Source organism: Microcebus murinus, chromosome 23, assembly GCF_040939455.1.
Source record: "Microcebus murinus isolate Inina chromosome 23, M.murinus_Inina_mat1.0, whole genome shotgun sequence".
Taxonomy (NCBI): Eukaryota; Metazoa; Chordata; class Mammalia; order Primates; family Cheirogaleidae; genus Microcebus; species Microcebus murinus.
Genome location: NC_134126.1, coordinates 30,645,297 through 30,668,559, shown reverse-complemented (window position 1 = coordinate 30,668,559; position 23,263 = coordinate 30,645,297). Strand labels below are relative to the sequence as shown.

The 23,263-nt window shown below is 40.1% G+C and overlaps 1 protein-coding gene across 4 annotated transcripts in view; it reads right to left on the bottom strand.

The window, feature by feature from the left end:
* Nucleotides 1–1,450: 1,450 nt before the first annotated feature.
* Nucleotides 1,451–23,263, bottom strand: part of KDM5B (lysine demethylase 5B) — a 68,499-nt gene continuing 46,686 nt past the window's right edge. For all 4 annotated transcript variants that reach the window (XM_012744395.3, XM_012744400.3, XM_012744402.3 and 1 more), the window contains exons 14-27: nt 22,336–22,530; nt 18,817–18,998; nt 18,534–18,658; nt 17,448–17,598; nt 17,176–17,290; nt 16,397–16,752; nt 14,993–15,131; nt 11,625–11,804; nt 10,578–10,736; nt 8,080–8,565; nt 6,567–6,678; nt 5,624–5,778; nt 3,758–4,078; nt 1,451–3,224 (exon numbers count right to left, since the gene is read on the bottom strand). In XM_012744395.3, coding sequence (XP_012599849.3) covers nt 3,087–3,224; nt 3,758–4,078; nt 5,624–5,778; nt 6,567–6,678; nt 8,080–8,565; nt 10,578–10,736; nt 11,625–11,804; nt 14,993–15,131; nt 16,397–16,752; nt 17,176–17,290; nt 17,448–17,598; nt 18,534–18,658; nt 18,817–18,998; nt 22,336–22,530 — 2,814 coding nt within the window. In that variant the 3' untranslated portion in view covers nt 1,451–3,086. The remainder of the gene's footprint in view (nt 3,225–3,757; nt 4,079–5,623; nt 5,779–6,566; nt 6,679–8,079; nt 8,566–10,577; nt 10,737–11,624; nt 11,805–14,992; nt 15,132–16,396; nt 16,753–17,175; nt 17,291–17,447; nt 17,599–18,533; nt 18,659–18,816; nt 18,999–22,335; nt 22,531–23,263) is intronic.

Sequence of the window (23,263 nt, the reverse complement as noted above, 5' to 3'; positions counted from 1 at the left end):
GCATCTCAGACACGTTTGCCAAAATATAAAATCCAAAGCCTCCAGATTTTTGTGTCTCATTTTCTTAAGCTCTGCATGGCAGAATGAAGCAGGAAAATTCAGGGTTTTGGGGATTTGTTTCTGTGGGGTTTTTTGTTTGTTTTTGAGATAGAGTCTTCCTCTGTCGCCTGTAGAGTGCAATGGTATCATCGTAGTTCACAGCAACCTCAAACTCTGGGGCTCAAGCGATCCTCCTGCCTCAGCCTCCCGAGTAGCTGGGACTACAGGCACACACCACCAAATCTCGCTAATTTTTTCTATTTTTGTAGAGAAGGGGTCTCACTCTTGCTCAGGCTGCTCTCAAACTCTTTGAGCTCAAGCAATCTTCCCACCTCAGCCTCCTAGAGTGCTAGGATTACAGGTGTGAGCCAACACGCCTGGCCAAAATTCAGGTTTTTACCAACCTCAAGTGACATCTCTGCTTTAGGTTAACCTTGAGATAGACAAATGAGGCACACCTCCCAGAATGCTGAAATAAAGCTGTAAGAAATTAATCTTTCTCCAGATTAGAGGCTACAGAAAGCAAACCCTTTATTCTATATAACACCCCCCCCCGTCTGATCCGAAAGAAAAAAACAAAAAACAGTGGTCACGGAGGTAAGGCGCCGAGTTCACTAGATTCTTTCCTCACCCACTTGCCCTCTGACATTCCTCCCAGCTCAGGCTCACTACCACACTCCTTCCCCTCTCCCACCTCTTAGAGTGGCAGGACTATGAGATGGAAACTTGAGTGTCATTTTGTGTGCATTTTATCTTCCTTCCCCAAGAGTTCAGAGGTTTCTCTAGGGTACAGGCCAGCTTCACAGCTAACAATAAGGAAACACAGTTTTTATATAACATCAGTCTGTAGTCATTTGGGGTACATAAAAGGCACAAATTGGAAGGTAAATGGACCTTTGCATTCACTTTTAGTGTTTGATAGTGTACAAGGTATGAGAAATAACCCCAAGCATTGTTATGTAAAAAGATCAGTGGTTCTCCCCTAGCAAGAGCGGACGGTTCAAACACACACATGCCTCTCTCTCCCCCTTACTCACAGATACAGAGAGTCTACCTTAGCAAGGATGCTGTTGTCAGGATTGTGTACAACCTACACGTGAAGAAGAAAAACTACTGGGGATGGGGGGACTGGGGAGTAGTGTGCTTACTAGAGGGGCAAAAGCTCTCTAAAGGCTTTATTCCAGCAGCAGTGTTTCCTTTAAACTTATTTTCTCAATGGAAGGTGAGGACTGGGACAGTTGGCATCCTGTCCCAATGTCAGGGGGTTCTAAGAATTAGGACGATAAAAAGGCCAAACCACTCTTATTCCAGATTGTACTCTGGAGACTGTTCTTCTCTGTTGGCCCCAGAACCCCTACCAGATAAGGAGAAACATCACAACAACTGCAGGAAAACTGCAGACAACTAGAAGTCATTCGTAAAGAGATTTAATTATTTGAATTGCATAAAAGGGGATAGTACATTTAAATCTCTGCTACATCACAAACTGCTGTTGTTTTGTTGTTGTTTTATTTTGTTAAAGACCTACCAGTTTTACCCATGTTTGGGTTTATGGCTATAGAATGTAGGGAAAACAAATATTAGCAACAGAATAAGAAAAATTAAGCAAAAGTCTGTTTTGTTCACCAGAATGCCTTCTGTACTGTAGAACAGAGCCCTTTAAGAAAAAAGGAGGGAAAACAGCTTTGGGCTATCCACAACCAATGGTGACAGCTAGAGCTAGAAAGAGACAGGAAAGGAAACCAGGAAAGCAGAGCCTGGGTATTCTCAAGTTTCCCCTCAACCCATATACTACACCCAGACTTCCATGAGGATGACTCTTCCTTAGATTTCCTCCCAATCTTAACCCTAAACCAAATTTCCCTGTCAATTCAAATATAATAAAGGCATCATTTCCACAAGGAGGACTGATTTGAGGATTGAAGTGATTTGCCAACATTGAGAAAGCTTATTAAAAAAGAACATGGCTTTAAAGACAGGTTTTAGTCCTTGAAGATGGGGGTTCTTTATTAGCGGGGCTGGAGGCATATAGCTCACCAAACAGAGCAGGGCACAAAAGAACCCCTAATGTTGTTTACAGGCTAACATCCACTGCTATTGCAGCCTGGCTGGGCAGAAGCAAAAGCAAGCAACCCCTTCTACCTCTGCAAGCCCATAATGTAGAAGGGCAGAAGAAGCTGTAGTCTAGCGGCTCTAAATAACCAGCATTTAGTGTTATATTAGGACCAAGGGTTTATTCCACAACATAAACTGTGACATTTGATACAAGCTACCGAAAAATAGGGGAGAGGAAGGAGGGGCAGGAAGAAAGCCAAAGTACAGCTGTGGCAATTACTTACAGAGCAGTCTCTTTTCTAAATCACCAGTTCATCAGTGACACTAGAAACTAGACATTTGCATTCTGCACATCAACCACATGCTAAAGCACCAACACACTGTTCAGAAGTTTGTTTTGTTTTGTTTTAATTCCAGCCACTGAAACCAACATAGAAGTTATTGCTCAGATAAATAAACCTAGTCTACCAGGAAAAAGAAAAGTGGATAAAGAAAAAAAGAAACAAACAAAACCCCAAAAGTGAAAAACTTAAAAAGTTCCCAATGTGGTGGTAACAGAGTAAACAAGGGAGAGCTTCCTCAAATGAGGATTTACTGGAATTCCTGGTGCCCTTCTGGGCACTGCAAGTGAGTTGGACTCCTAAGCCGGTAAATCCCAGACAGAGGTAAAATTTTAATGCTGTACATGAAAAGGTGCAAGCTTCAATGCCTTCCAAATTGGTGGAAACCCCTGCAAAAAACAGTCAGCTTTTAAACCTCAACAACCACAAACAGCTCTTAAGGAAAAAATACAAAAAGTGTCAAAAATTTTTTTAGTTGTTTTTTCTTTTTTTCAAAGAGTCCTGGAAAAATGATCCCATAAGGAATAGAAATAGCACCGTTTACAGGCTGGCTTGAAGACCAGTCCTGTGGCTTTGCTGAGATTTGCAGAAATCCTCTTGGTTGGAGTCCTGAATTACATTAAGTGGGGGTGGTGGTGTCTGTTTGTGTTTTTACTTTCGGCTTGGTGCGTCCTTCACAGTACAGCGCACACAGATGTAGTCTTCCTTCTCTGCCATCTCTGGGGAGACACCAACACAGACCTGGTGAAACCACTGATTGCAGCTGCCATCACACTGGACCCAGTCCACCTGGTTACAAAGAGCAGGAAGATGGGGTTTTCAGAGGAAAAAAACGGATGCAAAATTGGGTAGGCCAGCCTCAAGATATTCAGGCCATTTGCCACTAATGGCCACCGTCCCACCACTGGGACCTCTGGCACAACAGCTAAGCCAAAGGAGTGTAGCCGGCCCCCCAGCCAAAGCAACTGAGTCAAAGTCATTCTTCAAGTCACGTGTGCTTGGGGGGTTAGACAGCGCTGCCCTGTGGTAAGTAAGCCAAAGGGCACTACGTCAGCATCCCTCCCACCTTCTTAGTGCCAGGACGGTGAAAGCTGGAGGAGCAAGAAAAGGAAAAAGGGAAGAACGAGAGTTTCTTCAAGAAATGGGAGGAGACCCAGGAACGATGGTGAGAGCAGAGATATCAGTGGGGGAGGGCTGAGCAATCCATTCAGATCAGCTCAAAGCAGATAAGCAGAAGAGAAAGACCCAGCGAGATGAGGTCTAGCTTACAGGGTTTCTGAGTTAAAGGAAAGCACGTCCTCTATGGCCCAAACTTCACTGACCTCATCTCCTTCTGGCTGCAGGCAGCTCACAGCTGGGCAGATGGCATCTTCATCCTCAGAGTCCTCCTGCTCGGAATAGGATGTGTCTGAGGGCAGGGAGTGAGTTTCGGCAGAACGGACTAACTCATAGCTACGCTCTTTCTCTAACTTGAAATTGTTCATGTCCTTCGGGTGGCTCAGTTTGATTTTCTTCTTTTTGGGGGTCCGCATTTTTTTAACTCGATCCCACCGCTCACTGGAGAGGCTCTCTCTTTCCAGGCGTCTCTTCAGTTTTCTCTCGAGACTGTTAATTCCATCTCGCTTTCCTCGGCAACAGTCATTCTGGGTAGAAGACAGGCAAATTCAACTTTAGCATACAGTTTGCCTACTACTAAAACTAGTGAAGCTAAAGAGAACGAACCTAAGAGTTAGAAACCTGATTCCCCGATCCACACTGAAAAATACTGCATCCTAACTACCACTACCACCTCCTACCCCAAGTCCTATAGGACAGCCAGTTTTGAGTTTAACTTCCTTCTCTATTAGTGCTACCAAAGAAATACTTCTTTGGTAGCACTAATAGAGAAGTTAAAAAAGGAAACATTAAAGATGTGATTAGCCCTCAAATTAGCCAACCAACACCAGAAGATCTGCAGAGGTGACTACAAATAGTCTTCCTTTAGCCAAATTCATGAGTGAATGACCACTATATAGTTTCTATCTAGGTTTTGTTTTTGAGACAGGGTCTTGCTCTGTCACCTGGGCTAGAGTGCAGTGGTGACATCATAGCTCACTGCAACCTCAAACTCCTGGGGCTCAAGTGATCCCTCCTCCTTCAGGCTCCAACTAGCTGGGACTACAGGTGTGCGCCACCACGCCCAACTAATTTTCATTTTTTGTGGAGACTGAGTCTCACTATTGCCAAGGATGATCTTGAACTCCTGAGCTCAAGCAATCCTTCTGCCTCAGCCTCCCAAAGAGCTAGGATTACAGGTGTGGTGGACCACTGTGCCTGACTGTACCTAGGTGTTTTTGTCTGTCATTTGACCTGCAGGCATGTAAGGAGCCACACTAGTATCTTCCTTCTTTAAGGGCATGCACTCCCATCCTTTATAGGAGTATGGTGCATTAACTGAATACAATCAATGATGCTGCTATATTATTTGATATCATAATCAAAATAAAACACTAAATGCCAATATCAGCTTTCATGCTATCTTTAGTAAGGTTCTTCCCTAATTTAGCTTCCATATTCCTTGCAGGTTTCTATCCTAACTATATCCTAAGGGCCTTAAATGTGATAGCTCAGTTTATTAGAAGTAGCAGCAGTATCTTTAGCTATGCTAAGAAACATAATATTATGGTGTATCCTTCAAGTAAGTCAACATACAAAATGGGCATTCTCTGTGACTAATCATCTAGTTCACACCAGCTGTCTTGTTAGGTTTGCAGGAGTAAATGAAAGCATTTATTAAAATGTTAACTCTAGGAATAACTTTGATTTTTGAAATCTTTATTCCAAAAGGCCTTCCCAGCTATGATATCACATTTTCATCTATATTGCATTTCTCTGATGGGGAGAAATAATCTTGCTTCACACCATTATCACATGGGAATGATGAGGAGCAACCTACTAAACAGAAAAAAATAATTTCGTGCAGTGGCTTAACACAGGACCAAAACCCAGGCTGTGAGAGCCCAGACTGTAGCAGATGATGCCCGGCACCAATCTTCTCACTGACAGCCTTAGGAACAGAGTTGTGAGGTAGTTTACATCTTTTTCTGGATCCAAGATACCATCTCATTCAAACTATTTAGGTGCAATGACACCAAAAATCCTAACCCACGCCCACCCCTGCCTGCCTCAGCAGCCTTCGAGACACTCACCTTCTCGCCACTGGGCCTAACTGGCGAGCTTCGGTCAGTTTGCTGGGCTGGGCTGGGCTTTGCGAGCAAAGTCTGGTAAAGTTCCTGAATTTCAGGAAGGGATACCTGGAGCAACTGGGCTTCCATCAACAATTCATTCACTGCTGGACTAATGCCTGTTAAAGACCAGACCAAGTCAAAATGATGACAAAGAGTGTTTCATATTCACATCTGGGCCTGTGAGGTGAGTGGAAGGACTGTCCCTCAAACCATATCACCCCCTCTCCCCTTTTTAAGTTACATTCAGTTAAAGTTAGGTTTACTTAATGTGCCTAAAGCCACGCTATAACAGAGCCCGAACTAGATTTCCTAAGCCTTCTGATTACCAAGGAAGTATCAATTCCATGCCAAATCCTCTTCTTAATTTATTGCTAATGAAGAAGAAATTATAGCGTTGCCTTGATGCCTTTTAATAGAAAGTACAGAAACAAACTGGTAGCTGAGGACATGGACAGTCTGAGTGGATCAGGGATCTCTGACCACATCACTAGACATATACTGAGATGGTGCGACTAAGGATCAGGACTCCCCTTGGAGTTTTAGGCAGAAATCACGGGGTAGACATGAAAAAAGGAAGTAAGACCCCCCACAATTCTCCTAAGTAATGAAGCAACAGGGAGCGCATGACTTAGCATCTGACCTAAATGCTTGGTATTTAATTATCAATTGGCATGGGATAATCCCTTTCATCCCTGAAAGCAATGGATATAAAGCCTTTCTGTTTCCTCTGCATTTATAAACCTTGAAATATGATTCCCCCTGATCTTGCATATCCATAGTAACCTAGATCCTACATTTAAGAATAAAGTCCTATTTAATGATATCTGATCATCTATAACAAAAACCTAGTACAAGGTCACCTGTTACTATCCAGTCCTCAAAATAATAGTAACCAAATACAAACCATGGAGGGGAATACAACTCCGTCCAGTAGAGAAGGGAGAGTGCAAATATGAGGTTCTGTTGTCCCAGTCATCAGGCAAAGAAAAGGACGTGGTGCCAGGAGGTTGAGACACCTAAAGGAGGGAATGAGGCTTTTTTACGATTAAAAATACTCCCATCCGTCCAATGAAAAGTAGCAAGAGTTATCAGGCAAGCAACCAGAAAAAAGACTTCATTTTCCCAAACTGAGAAGAGTCTCTCGGCATTTTAGGATTGGCCAAATCAACTCATAGCCTCCTGAAGACCAAGCTTTTAATCTTTTCAGTTTTACTTAGACTGATTTCAGAGATGTAGAAGACCACTGGGAAATAAGCCATTTTATTTTCTGTGTGAGAACAGATCATGTAGCCTTTTAATCCATGTCATTCTCCTTACTAAAGAGTATAATGAGACGAACACAGACATGTGCCCCTCTGAGTAATCAAAGGAGGACCTGTTGGAAATCATTCACAACCACCTCCCTACCCTCCTTATTAAAGGAGCTAGGGGAAGCACATTCCTTTGACCACAAATTAGTAAATAACAGCTGTGTCCCTTCCCTTTATTAATAAAGGTAAACTAGCATATCTTGGGTAAAAAATACAAATGACTCCATTGTGGGCTGCCCAAGTAGCCACAATTCATCTATGCCACAAATACTTAATAATCTGCTACATGCCACGCACTGTATTTCAGAAACCAGGAAAGAGATCAAAAACCAAGGAAATAGGAGAGAGACCATTTTTTGGTCTTTACCTCTGATCTTATCAATAATTTGTCTTACATAATTCATAAGTTTGTGTTTGTATGGCACAAGAGAGTTGTGGTATCTCTGATAGAGAAATATGTACTAAATTTGAAAGTCATCAAATTAACCTTACAAAAAATACAATACTGCCCTCTTGACTGTAATTTCTGATGTCTTCACATTCTTTTCCTGCAGCCACCTATGGAGAAAGACAGAAAACTCTACCCACCCCAGTGATGGTGAGAAGAATCTGCCTTTTGGCAGAAAGATCACAAATCATATGAAACCCATAGACTTTCATCTGAAGCAACAGTGCTCAAAAACTTTCAAAAACTTTTCTTCTTAGAAGGGCAAAAAGAGACAGAAGGCAGGAAGCACTTTTCCTTTCTAAAGTGACTTACATGGGGCAGGGGAAAAAATTTGTTTAGTCAAGCAAAAATTTAAAAATATATACATATGTATATGTTAAGTATGTATGTGAGTTGACACACATATAAAGGGAAAAATTGTTTGTATATATGAAAAGGTAAACATGTGCTCTACAGAAACAGAGTGCTCAAGAAATAACTCCTGTCAGGTGCAGAGGAAACTAGAACGCAGTAGATGTACGTGACCTTTGACCTGGGAAGCTACAGTACAGCTGGCAACAGTAAAGCAATCACCAAGGGAATAGCAACCCCAGAGCTATGGGTTCAGGAGACAGGTAATGAGCTTTGGAAATTCCAATAACCCAAAAGTCCAGACTCACCTTGTTTGTCTCTGACACCTGTCCTGCTGAAGCTTGCCATCTGCTATATAACAGTCCTGAGCCCACTCGATCTTGCACAAATTTTAGATTCCCTGATGAAAGCAGTTGCTGGGCTCTGTGCTGCCAGTTAACGGTTCTTTCAATCATATATCGAAGTGCATCTCCCTCAGGAAGGCGAACTCGGATACGCTGCAGGGAGGCCAGTAGGGGCAGAATTTTCTCTAATGGAGGTTTCTCTGACCTCCGACAATGGGGACAAAGCCAGATTCGGGGACCTTGCGAAATACTGGGAACTGCCACACAGCTGGTGTGGAAAGCATCCCTACACAGTTCACATTGGATCATAGGAGCAGCTGGGCCCTTCTGACATAGGCAGACTTTCATCTCTACATCTTGGATAGGCGACAGCAATTTCCCTTCATTGGCGAGTCTGAGAGCCTGCAAGGCTTCCATTTCCCTTAGGCGAGCTTCCCCAAGAGTTGCCATCTGAAAAGGAATTAATAATCAAGGATAATGAGTTTGCCTTTCCCTAAAGTTCAAGGTCCTAGCAGTTAAGAGCCTATGAGTGGATTATCTGCATTCAAATTATGACTCTGCCTCACACCAAGCTTTTCTTTTCTTTTTTCAAGATAGGGTCTTGCTCTGTAGCCTCAGCTAGTGTGCAGTGTTATCATCATAATTCCTGGGCTCAAGTGATCACCCTGCCTCAACCTCCCAAGTGGCTGGGACTAAAGGCGCGTACCACCAGGCCCAGCTAATTTTCCTATTTGTAGTAGAGACAGGGTCTTGCTCTTACACGGGTCTTAAATTCCTGGCCTTAAAGCAATCCTCCCACCTCGGCCTCCCAGAGTGCTAGAATTGTAAGTGTGAGCAACTGCGCCTAGCCTAACATTAAGGTCTTAAACGTATGAGTCTAAAGGTGACAAATTCAAATCAGTAGCCATGTCAGAGTTGGTCACCAACACCTCAAACTTGATGTCTCATTTCACTGGCCAGGTTCCAACAAAAAGCTGGACCATTAAAGTCCTCCTCTAGTACTTCACTGACAAAGAGACTAATACATAAAAGTATAGGTTTTCAAAACTGAGCTTTCCTCTCTAGAAACAAGAGCTATAGACTGTGGGACCTATTCTATTTTCCTAATTCTACTCCCAAGTCCTTAGAATGCTCATTTGTCATAGTTAAAGAACCATTCCCAATTATCACATTCATCTACCTTCATATCCATCATGATTCACCAAATGACACCCACAGTCATAAGGCCAGATAAACTCTCCACTATCTCTTTTTTGATCGGGGGAAGAAAATGTGAAACGGAAGGATTAGAAAAGAAAAAAAAGGACCCAAAAAGCAAATCAGGTAATAAAACTTTGGTACATTTAAAAAAAAAACAAACCCCATTTTCATAGATAAATACTATGTACAGGCAATATATGTGGGTTATGTGATAACACGGTACCTTCCCATAGCTTAGAAATAGAAAGCAAATGACTGACCTTTCGGAGTTCTACCATAAATCAATAGATAATATATAGGAGGAGTTCCTAAACCAGGCGTCCATAGATTAGATGGACACAGACCAAAATCTATTACAGATATTGTACGTAAAGTTTCAAACAGACATATAAACATTTCAGTGGAGAGGAACTGTACCTTTCAGGTAGTCTTTACAAAAACAAACTATAGATGTAATAGCAGACCAAAGCAGCTGCCTTAAAAACAACCAAAATGGTGCTTAGATGGCAGAAATCTATCTAGAACCTGACTGAATGTACAAATAGACATCAAAGAAAATAAATCAAAATACACAAATAAATCAAAGTAATTCCATGTCGATCATGACAAGAGTCAGGCAGCTACAAAGAAACAGAAACGGGATGTACCGAGAGAAACAGGGAAAATAAGAAAAAAAGAAATATGGGAGAAGGTACCATGACCCAAGGATGAACCCATTCAGTCTAGTAATAGTAGCAAGCATATATTCCTATAGTAGAATAGGCAATGCTTTTCTTGTCCTTAAAAACATGTAAACCTCAGAGCTATCTTCTTTTATCTTGATACTGTGCTCACTACACATTAGCTAAGCATTACTTTATCTTTGGATCAACAGTATTTACTAACTGCAGGTCAGACTCAAGTAGCTAGTATACTTTTCAGTGTGTTTCTTACTGTAAATTAGTAAGTTGGCAGTGTAGTCTCACATGTCTGTTAGCCTAATATCCTTAGTCAGCATTTCTGGATCAGCCCATGGGCGTTAACAAGACTGTTTCTGTGGCTGCAAGACACACTGGGGGCCTACCCTGAATCTGCTGTACCTCTATTATCTTCCATTCAAAACTTTTATACTTGACAATTTTCAACAGTCTTTCTCAGTAAAAAATGAGCACTTTCAAATTATCAACTTGCCTTCCCAATATTCCTGTAAACCAGAAACGGATAGAAATTATCCTCCCCAGCAACAAAGAAAGGAAGAGGGGGGGAAAAAAAACCCTACATACAGCTGAAGCAGTCTCCTTGCTTTCAGTTAAAGCTCTCTCCAGGTCACTCAGACTCTCCAATTTGGCGCTTTTTTTCTTCCCACTTGGCAAGGGCTCCTTTAACTTCCTCTGCTTCCTTTTTAATCCCAAGAGGCCAATATCACATCGAGGACACAGCACCTAATGTGGGACATAGCACAACCACTGGTAAATGGTTTTCAGATAAAGCATTAGGAAGTCCCCAAATAAAAGCCTAATAAACAGTAGAAAGGATGTACATTTCTTAGTATTGAACATTTTCTTTGGAACATGCAGCCCTGAGACCAAAAGACACTCCTTTACACAAGAAGGAAGGAGGAATGGAGGGAAGATGGGAGAGAGACAGGCTCACAAAAGATTAACTTTGATTTCAGAGTCAATTAAATAACAAGTAAAAATCAGACAAATACTACCCAAATACAAAAAGTGCAACAACTAAGAGCACTTTTATAAAAGGTGGGTGAGATCATTTATTAGACTTACTAAATTCAAGCAGTGAAGCATGGCTATGTTTAGGAGTCCAGTTTCAACATATATAGAGGGACCTTCACCCAATAGAAAAAATGTTCTTTTTTCTTTTTTTCCAACTTTTTAACTTATCTGTATTTGTTACAAGTTTTAAGTGGATTGTGACTCGGGCAACTACATTTCTATTCACAAGCCTCACTTTTCATAACAGTTTTACAACATATATGGGTAGGGCTAATAATTTTGCTCCTCTGTTTAGTGTTGTTTAACACTTCTTTGGAAAACAAGCCCTGTGTAGAGTTTCAGGCTGCTTTACTGTAAACATACTTATTTCTACAGGACTAGTAGTATATGCAGAAAATGGCCTTTAGTCACTAAATGTTATCTAAATGTATCCAGAAAACATTTAAAGGTTGTTTCACCAGAAGATTGCATGGCTCTAACTGGAAAAACAACTCACAGAACATACATCAATCAGTAGTATCACCTGCGTGTGTGATGGACTACATGTTTTACCAAGCTAGATCTAAGGTCTTGAAGATGAGCTGGCTGCAAACTTACCTCTAAAAGAGAATATGGGGAATTCTCAGTCAAGAATGTATTAGCAGCACATTCTTTCCAAGCCTGAACCTCGGCTACTAACGATTCCAGTCTTGGCAAAGAATTCAGATGTACCGGAATAGATCGGCCTCGTGTAACAAGTTCTATGAGTGTGTCTAATACTGGCACACGTCCTCCAGCCTAAGAAATCAAGAAAAATTACAGCACTTTAGAAAAAAGAATATTCCTATGTAAAATGGGAAAAGCACACTTCAAATTAGTCCATGATCAATGGGGCAAGTCAGATTACTCCTTGACTTCAACTTGTTAAATTCAGATGTTAATGAAGCTGCCAGTTGATTAATGATGGTGGAGGTAAGAGTGACATTTGTTCTTTTGTCTAATTCTTGGGGAACCTAGTTTTGCCCGAAAATACAAATGTGAACATGATATGCATACTCTGTGGTCCTTTTGTTTTGACTGTTTATACTCTCGTCACATTGGTCCCTATGAATAGTTTTTGAAAAAAATCCAACAGAAATGAAGACTTGTAGTAACTCAAGACTTTCAGGCCGGGCGCAGAGGCTCACGCCTGTAATCCTAGCACTCTGGGAGGACAAGGTGGGAGGATAACTCAAGGTCAGGAGTTCGAGACCAGCCTGAGCAAGATCGAGACCCTGTCTCTACTAAAAATAGAAAGAAAGTAATTGGCCAACTAAAAATATATAGAAAAATTTAGCTGGGCATGGTGGTGCATGCCTGTAGTCCTAGCTACTCAGGAGGCTGAGGCAGAAGGATCACTTGAGCCCAGGAGTTTGAGGTTGCTGTGAGCTAGGTTGATGCCATGGCACTCTAACCCTGGCCAACAAAATGAGACTCTGTCTCAAAAGAAAAAAAAAAAAAGGCCTTTCATACTAAATTACATAAATAAAAAGCAACAAAATAATATCTTACTCTAATCTACTCATGAATGATGAACTAAAATAACTCATTATAAATTATTCAGGAAACTAAAATATGAGTTGAGACAGCTCAGTGTTTCTTAAACTTTAGCATGTGTAAGAATCATCTGGAAGGCTTGTTCAAAAACAGTTTCCTGGGTCCCATCCCCAGATACTGTAATTCAGTAGGTCAGAAGGACCCATGAATTTGCATTTCTTTTCTTTTCTTTTTTTTTTTTTTTGAGACAGAGTCTCCCTTTGTTGCCCAGGCTAGAGCGAGTGCTGTGGCGTCAGCCTAGCTCACATCAACCTAAAACTCCTGGGCTCAAGTGATCCTACTGCCTCAGCCTCTCGAGTAGTTGGGACTACAGGCATGCACCACCATGCCCAGCTAATTTTTTCTATATATATTAGTTGGCCAATTAATTTCTTTCTATTTATAGTAGAAACAGGGTCTCGCTCTTGCTCAGGCTGGTTTTGAACTCCTGACCTCGAGCAATCCGCCTGCCTCGGTCTCCCAGAGTGCTAGGATTACAGGTGTAAGCCACCAGGCCCAGCCTGAATTTCCATTTCTAACAAGTTCCCAGGTACTGCTGCTGGTCTGGGAACTATCACTTGAGAATGAGATAGCTAAGCTGAAAGAAGAACGAAAGCATTATGGAGGGTGAAATGCATCAGCGTTGCTCAAATGTAATGTAAATCTTAGCAACACGAATGTAGGTCATCCAGATATGTCTCCTGATGTGATACTATAAAGTATACAAATATCACTTAACATTTTGATGTATTCTAGTCAAAATAACTTGAATCCATCGAGGCTTTGAAACTAACTTCCAATTTATAGGAAATATAGAGGATAGAACACACCACAAAGAAACAACCAGTCAAATCCCAGAGGTAGAATAGAACAGACTGGGATAACTGTCTGGACAATGACACTAGAAACAGGAGGGTAGGAAGAATTCTACAAGATTAAGAAAAACTTAAAAAATACCAATTAGGTACAATGTGTGGTCCTGGATTAGACAAACAACCACAAGGGACATTTTCAGAAGAACGAGACAAGATTGAGTAAACTGATATTTCACTGCCCTTGATGTTTATTCTTATAGGATTGAAACTGTTAGGGCATAATGTTCTGATGGACACAAAATAAAAAGGTGACTTATAAATTACATGCTATTCCTATGATACTCAACTTAGAAATATATGGAGTGCTTCCAGTGGAAAATATTAGATAACATTTTAAAATAAATAATCCACTAAATATGAAGTGGTTCCTTATTATTACTCATGTCTCTTGTCCTTAAATATGATGCCTAAAAAAGGCTAGATTATTTTTTCAAGAATGAGGCAAAAATTGTTTTGCCCTTCAGGGCACTGAAATGTAGTAAGCAGCTCATACATATAAAATATGAAGGAAATAAGCCTGTCCAGAAACATGTCCTTGCTTTCTGATTTTTTTTTTTTGAGACAGAGTCTTCACTGTCACCTGGGCTCATCACTGCTCACTGCAACCTCAAACTCCTGAGCTCAAGTGATCCTTCTGCCTCAGCCTCCCAAGTAGCGGAAACTACAGTCCTGTACCACCATGCCAGGCTAATTTTTCTACTTTTTGGAGAAACAGGGTCTCAATCATTCTTGCTCAGGCTGCTCTTGAACTCCCAGACTCAAGCAATCCTCCTGCCTTGGCCTCCCAAAGCACTAGAATTACAGCTTGTTTTCTGATTTTACACACCAGCCTTTCCTTACTGCAATGATCTCACCTTCTGGCTGCTACCAATCATTGAGTGAAATGGGGGACTATGACCAAAACTAATTGCTATATTACCAACAATCATTGACAAGAGCCTGCATCTAAAAGTCCCATTAAGGAAGTTTTCGTGCAAAGTAAATACTTTGTTTTTCTTTGGCTTTCCAGGGTCACACTTTAATTATATAATCTCCTCAAACAGTGTATCTTCTTTTTCCTATTAACTAGAACAGATGCCCAGATGTTTTGTTGCAAACATTTGTCTAAAATTTTCCTGTTTGGCATTTCTTGTTAGTAACTGGCCAATTAGGACCACACAAAATTTCATAAACCAACAAGAAGTAACCACATTTATCAAAGAGTAAAAACTACCCTTTCTCTCACAATTTCATTTTTAATTATTTTCCTTCAATCTGCAATCAAGTACTCGAGTTTGTTATGGAAGACGCCTCAACTCCCAGAAAAAGTTGGTTCAATTGTCTAAGCTTTAAATATTTGAGCCAACTGCTCAGGGTAATAGCTGGTCCATACATCTAAATAATTATGAATAGAATTAGCCTTTTGGTCAACTCCCAAGAATACTGAATCTGTGCAGTGAGATCCAACATATTATCCTTTACAACTTTTTAGTTATTTAGTTATTACTCTTTATAGATGCACTTACACATTTAGGATATATTTTTCTTAAAACCAACCTGCAGGGCCTCTACATCCTGAAGCCAGTCTCTGGCTCTCTGCACTGAGTCTTTCAGAGCCGCACCATTGGGCAGATATGCAGGGATCTCCTCTATCTCCTTTACTGCAGTAGCAAGGCTATTCAATGAATGTCGCGGCCTACAAAATTTAAACACAAAGACCTCTTAGCATTTTATGTGATGGCTTATTTTTTTAATAGTTACCAAAGAGACTAGAGAAATCATTTCAATGGAAATTCAGTATGACAAATAGATTTTAGTGGTACTGACTACTAGATATCAAATTAACTAGTTTTAAATGGCTTTAAGATTTAATAGCACCTAAGGCAAAAGAGCAAATGACTCAGTGAAGCACTTAAATTCTACCTATTCCTGATTTTACAGTATTTACCACAAACGTCCATTACAGAAGGTAAACATGCTGATAATTTCCTCTATGTTAAACTAGATACACTATCAAGACTTATACAGTTTTCACTAACAAAATCAAACTTCTTTAAGACAGTAACATATTTAAAAGGCACAATACCAAAAAATTTTACACCCTCTCTATTCAATGACTATTTTAGGATTACAAAAAAAAGTCTATAACTTAGTTTTTTTAATGCTTCATGTTGTCATCTGGGCCAATAAAGATCTGTCTGACAGAAAGCAAGACTGGAGATGGACTTTGTTCTGTCTGAGTTCAATCAAATCTCTCAAATACAGGTAAGGTGCTCTGAATTACTAAGTGACTGCACAAATGTATAGTCCTGTTCCTGTTGAAAATTATCTGCACTGTTGTCATTTTACAGTTACCTGTGGTTTTAAACAGTTCTACCTATTTGTAAATGTTTTCTTCTCCCAAAGACAGTATTAATGGGGTTCAGGGGCTAGGCATGATGGCTCATGCCTGTAATCCCAGCACTCTGGGAGGATTGCTTGAGGTCAGGAGTTCAAGACCAGCCTGAGCAAGACCCTCTCTAAAAAAAAATCAGCCGGGCATGGTGGTGCAGGCCTGTAGTCCCAGCTACTCAGGAGGCTGAGTTAGGAGGATCGCTTGAGTCCAGGAGTTTGAGGCTGCAGTGAGCTATAATGATGCCACTGCACTCCATCCTGGGTGACAGAGCTGAGACTCTGTCTCAAAGAAGAAAAACAAGTTGGGTGGGTCCAGGAAAATTTCAACTCTAGAAAAGACATGTCCATCTGAATCATTCATTTCATAAGCAATAAGAAAACCAATCTTTTTACACCCATGTCCCAAAACAACCCCAAATATCTCAGCAATTTCTACATGTATGCTACATACATAACGGCAGCTACTGAACATGTGCTATATGCCAATCACTGTGCTCTATGGCTTGCTCTAAAATGGATATATTGCCCAGCCTTCCCCAAGGGAAAGATGTGAGTTTGCTTTTTTACCTGGCCTTGAGGAGACTCTTGGCTTTGTCATCCCAGTGCTCTGACACTGTGAGCAGTTCTTGCAGCCGGGCCATAGCCTTCTCCACTGCTGAATATGGGGCTAGCCCCACTCCTAGGTCTATGAGACGTCTCATATCATCTAAAGTAAGGGAGCTGGGGTCTAGGCAAGCCTGCTGCACCTCTTCTAGCCAACGGGCCTGCTCCAGACGGATACGCATCTCAGCAAGCTGTGGCAGTTCAACATCGAATTCAAAGCTGACATCTAGCAAGTCCTGCAGCTCAGCAGCACTAGGCATTTCCTCAGAAAGTAGCTTCTGGCTATGCTGTTGGAAATCTTCTACACGATTCAACAGGTCCTAAAAGATACATAGGTTGTTACATCAAAACAGTAATGTGAATAATTGGCTTCTTTTAAATTTAGAATCTCAAATTCATACTCTGTGTGATCTTCTACCATCCACTCGATTTTAGTAATAATATGGGTGAATAAGATAATACACAAGCCAACTGACAGCTAAAATAAGAGACGTTAACACAGATCTTATACCAACTGCAAGAAACAACTGATGGTCACTTTCAAAGTAAAAATGTCCAACGTTCTCTCTGTGGGCCTATTATAATCTCTTTATATACACACACTAGGCAATGTGTTAATAATAATATTTGCAAATATATGTACAAATTAGCCACCAAGGACAACTACTTAGTATTGTTAACTGAATTTGTGAAATACAGGATTATCAATGTACTCCCCCACACACACATCCCTCTGTGGTTACCTTTAGCAGCGGTGTTTGACTGAGGACACATGGAAGAGCATACAGCTGTGTTACGAACTGTCGGAGCTCATTCACTGTCAACTGATTTTGGGATTTCCCTCCACCAGATCGATACCTATAAAGAAAAAGGCCCAAAGAAGCCATATGAGAACATAAATGTCCACCAGGTTCCAATGGCTTGAGAATCCAGGACAGAAGGAAGAGCCATTCACAATAGGTTTGTTCCAAGTTCAGGTGCCAGAGTCCAAACTCAAATAGTCAGAAGTACATACCTAGTTTGCCTTTTGCCATTAAGCAACTGCTGTGCTACAGAGGCACACTTCTCTGCATCCTGCGTGACTAATCGTAGATGTCTCAAAAGATCATTGTCTGGGAATTTCTTCATTTCAGATTCTTCAATTAAAGCCTTAAAGCTGACAAGGCCTAGGAATAAAAAAAAAAAGTCATCCTTTCTGTAATCATTATGTTTATTATTTAGATGGGGAGATTGCTTTTGTCAGTTCTTGTATCTAGAAATTTAACTTAAAATTCTTACAGCACTTTAGATCATTAATAAACTTGTTCATTTAATTTTGGGGGGAGGCGGCTGAGCATGGAGTGTTTTAAACTATTGCCTAGAGCTGGACTTTGATATGGAAATGTTAAGACCTGACATGTTTTTAGATATACAAGAAATGGAAAGCAACTAACTGACTTGCGAAAGCAAATATAGATCTTATTGTGGCTTGAACCACTTCCTCCTGTACTTTAGCCTGCAGTTGACAAGTGCTCAGTTACTAGGGCACACTAGATATTCAGACGCAGGGATACTGCTCCCCCCCCCCAAGAGAAAGTGAGTAGAGTTACCTATTGGGCTACAGAAAGGAAAGCAAGTAAAAACACCTTGAAAGAAATAAAGGGAACCAGTGGCTTTCACAGGTAATGACTACTGCCAGGGACCTTAATTTTGACTAGAACTAAAAAATAATAAACTAGCATTTCAGAGACTCCTAATTTAATGTTAGGCTGCCTCTGTCGCAAGATCTGTTTTTTAAAAAAGTTTTTCTATAATTCTGTATGAAATGAGAAATTTTTGTTTCTGAGACAAAGAGGTATAAAGGTTTCTTAGCAATTTAGTTTCTGTTCAAAATAAAATATGTTCCACAATTCACATATCAAGACTTGGATGTTAGCACATCTCCTCATCCACTGTTGGTTTTAAGACCTTCTCTGCTAATGCTTGTAAAGGTGACTGTACACACGGGAGAACCAAGGATAAGATATGGTTGTTTCAAGTAAGGTTTCGTTGATGACTTTACGTTGGCTACATCAATCAGCCCCAATCTGCCAATCACCACGTCACTTCCTGCACCACGTACTTTTCTTCTTGTTAATCTTTGCCTCCAAAGCTTCATTCACATTCAAGGCCCATTCATTATAAGACTCTGCTCGAAGCTTCAATGCATTCATCATAGGGTAGAGATCATCCAGAGTGTATCTATACCTGAAAACAGAATACCCGACTTAGCTTTGACATATGGAGCTCTGGAGAAAACTGGATGTTTTATACTTAACATTTCAGCCCTGGAACTGGGATGTCACTGAGCTTTTAGCAACGATTCAGTGTTTTCCATAGAAAAAAGAAAACATTTTCCTACTCACCGCAATTTATATTTATAAGGAGGACAGGAACACAATTCTTTTACGTGATGCAGGCAAACAAGCAAGCCAGGTTTGCAAGAACAGGAGATGGCAGACATGAAGCAGGTAGTTTTGCATTTTATACACTGCCGTTCATCATCTGGCAACAACTCAAAATCCATTCTTTCCGAATCAATTACTCCCTATAATAAAGCATACTTTAGAGACCTCCAAAGGATAATCTGCCATCCCAAGGAAAACATGCAGTAGTAGATGAGTTTCCAAAAAACCCAACCAAACCAAAAGAAGCCTTAGCAAAACAGGGATGCATGAGTAAAAATGTGTGGAATACAAAGTAACAATGACCCAGCAAATAAGGGCAAGTTTATTTGTCTAAGAAAAACACTTTATGCACAACACAGGTCCTTATGTTTGGCCATTTTTATCCAAGTATAAAAAGTTACTAATAAGACTCTAAAACTACTGTGGATAGCTGTCTTTTCTACTCCAAACTGGCCTTGTCCGTATTTTGCATATAGATAAAAGCAAAGAAAAAGGTACACGCTTCCTACTTCTGGTGAAATACTACAGGCCTCCAGAGTGATACTGCTGGAGAATCTACAAAAGGACAAAAATAAAAGGAAAAATGGGGACAGGTGCAAGAGACTATCATACAGAAATTGTTGAGTCTGGGAAGATGCTGGCTGGTCTCTTGGCCTTTATTATGAAGTTATCTGAAGGGTTAATATTAAATAAATAAGAAAATGTGCACAACCAAAATACTAAAGTCATAATAAAACATTTTCATTTCATAACTAAAGGAAAAAGGTCTTGAACAAGTAAACTTCAACCTAGTCTGTACCATCTAACATCCAGAAGGCCCTTCTGAGACAGACCATTTATCATTCAAAGACCAAACTGCTACCTCCTTTTCTCCTATCTGGAATCAGATCCAAATCCACCCTCAATCCTAATTAGTTCAGTGTATAAACCACCAGGTTCTTTTGTTTTACTCTTTTATCCTATATTTTAACCTTATGACTATTTCATATTCACCAATTATATGAACCAAAGACAAGGAGAGTAAGAAAAATGCTGATGAATGGACTTTGGTTTTAATCTAGAAATGATCATTAAAAAGGATGTGGTGGGATGGGAACAGTTAAAATTTTTGTTTAACACATTGACTGCCACACTAGGCAAAAAAATTTTTTCATTGAGATCACGGTGTTTTATTATAAAAATAGAATAAAAACGTTGAAAATAAAACAATACTCTCTAATGAAAAATTTGTTAGGTTTCGTTTTCTGTACATAAATTATATGCAGCTTGAAAAATAATTCTCATGGCTCCCAAGGTGAAGAGATGTGTGAATTACATATGCTTCACGAGGCCTTGGGCTCAAAACTATTAATAGCATGAGTTAAATACAACTCACATGGCAGTTAATGTATTAAAATGAGATTAAGGACCAAACTCTATGGATTTTACTTAAGGATGAATCCTGTAATTCATACTTGATTTTAATTTATAAATTCCACATCTGGAAAATTACAGATCTTAAAGTTCCAAAACTGAGCTACCATTACTGATGTAAGACCTTGGTAAGTCACTTAAACCCTCTGGGCACTGTTTCACCAACTATAAAACATTAGGGTGGGGTGCGGTAGCTCACACCTGTAATCCTAGCACTCTGGGAGGCTGAGGAGGGAGGATCGCTTGAGGTCAGGAGTTTGAGACCAGCCTGAGCAAGAGTAAAACCCTGCCTCTACTAAAAATAGAAAAAATTAGCCAGGCATGGTGCTGTGCACCCATAGTCCCAACAACTCAAGAGGCTGAGGCAGGAGGATTACTTGAGCCCAGAAGTTTGAGGCTGCTGTGAGCTAGGCTGATGCCACCACATTCTAGCCCAGCAGTGTGAGATTCTGTCTCAAAAACAAACAAACAAGCGGAAGGGGAAGGTAGATAACCTGCTATTAATCCAATGGACTCCAAAGATACAGTATTTTAGGATTCTACCCAAAGAGGCACACTTTAAAAATATCAATGTTACTCTATTTGCAGATATGATTGTCCTAAAAGAATTCATGAAAAGCTACTAAAAATTAAGTGATTTTTATCAAGGTCACAGGATACAAGGTCAATATATTAATACGAAATACTAGGCAATAAACAATTAGAAACTGAAACTTTTAAAAAAGGACCATTTATAACAGTGCCCAAAAAACATGAAATACATAACTATATCATGTCTGTGGATTGGAAAACTCAATATTGTTATCAATTCTCCCCCAATCTATCCATAGGTTTAATGCAGTCCCAATCAAAACCCCAACAGAAATTGATTTGGCAGAAATCAGGAAGCTGATTCTATAATTTATATGGAAAAGCAAAGAAACTAAAGAGAAAAAACAATTTTTAACAAGAATAAAATTGGAGGACTCACACTACCTGATTTTAAGACTTCTTAGAAAGCTATAATAATCAATATTATTTGGTATTAGCAAGGGAACAGATGTCCAGATCAACAGAATAGAACATAGTCCAGAAACAAACCCACATCTATGTGGTGAACTGATTTTCAATAAAGGTGCCAAAGCAACCCAATGGAGTAAAAGACAGTCTTTTCAAGAGATGATACTAGAATAATTAGATATTCACTAACCACAAAGAAAAATTTGAAATGAATCAAAGATCTAAAACATAAAACTATGAAATTCTAGATGACTACCTGGGAGAAAATCTTTGTGACTTTAGATTAGGCAAAGATTTCTTAAATAGGACAGAAAAAAACAAGATACACACACAAAAAAACAATAAACTGGACTCAAATCAAAATGAAAAACTTCTGTTCTTTGAAAAACACCACTAGGAGAATCAAAGACAAGCCATAGGCTAGGAGAAATATTACAACATTTATCTGATAAAAAACTGGTATCTAGAATATATAAGAATTCTTACAATAGGCCAGGCACAGCGACTCAGGCCTGTAATCCTAGCACTCTCGGAGGCTGAAGCGGGAGGACTGCTCGAGGTCAGGAGTTCAAAACCAGCCTGGGCAAAAGTGAGACCCAGTCTCTACTGAAAATACAAAGAAATTAATTGGCCAACTAACATATATAGAAAAAATTAGCTGGGCATGGTGGTGCATGCCTGTAGTCCCAGCTACTTGGGAGGCTGAGGCAGGAGGATTGCTTGAGCCCCGGAGTTTGAGGTGGCTGTGAGCTAGGCTGACACCACAGCACTCTAGCCCTGGCAACAGAGTGAGACACTGTCTCAAAAAAAAAAAAAAAAAAAAATTAAAAATAAAGGGCAAGACATTTGAACAGAAACTTCACCAAATAGAGAGATACAGGTGGCAAATAAATACATAAGATAATCAATACAAAGTAAAAACGTCAAGAGATATTACTATAGATATATTAGAATGGCCTTAAAGGAAATAAAAGATGTAAAAACTTCTTTAAATGATATTAAAGTACATAAGAACTTTACTAAGTAATACCCTGTAGCATGCAACTAGATTTCCAGAAAACTTACCAATTTACGGACAGTTTCTCTTAAAGCTTTCTCATCCTCAATCATAATGGCCATGTCCTTCTGAACAGTTGAAGCCACTACAACGTCCAGCACATCAGCCTTGGAGGCCATCTTGCAAATCATCTCATCATGGGAAAACACACAATAGCGATGAAGCAAGCGATAATGCTCCACGCACTGTCGGCCTAATGGTAGCTGGGTCAAAAGATAGAATATGTAACATTCATCTTTCTCCTGTTTCCAAAGATCTCTGACCTATATTATCATATTACCTAATTTCACATTATGGGTCATGACACTTATCATTTCTCAACCCTAAAACCAGACTCTAAGATTCCTAAACTAGGCCCCTAGGCCTTATTTATCTTTAAATCCCAAAGATCTGGGATGTCATGTACCTTAATTAAAAAGTGCTTTAAGGCCGGGCGCTGTGGCTCACGCCTGTAATCCTAGCTCTTGGGAGGCCGAGGCGGGCGGATTGCTCAAGGTCAGGAGTTCAAAACCAGCCTGAGCAAGAGCGAGACCCCGTTTCTACTATAAATAGAAAGAAATTAATTGGCCAACTGATATATATATAAAAAATTAGCCGGGCATGGTGGCGCATGCCTGTAGTCCCAGCTACCCGGGAGGCTGAGGCAGAAGGATCACTCGAGCCCAGGAGTTTGAGGTTGCTGTGAGCTAGGCTGACGCCACGGCACTCACTCTAGCCTGGGCAACAAAGCGAGACTCTGTCTCAAAAAAAAAAAAAAAAAAAAGTGCTTTAAAAAACCAACATATTAACAATGTATTAATGTTGCAATGTAGAATCTAACTAGAAATATGAATTTACGTATTCCCTGAAACAACTGTGCTGAATTTGGTATGCTTAGCCTACCTTGGGGAATAATAATACTCCAAAAGTACATAATGGAAAATGGAAAATAAGTAT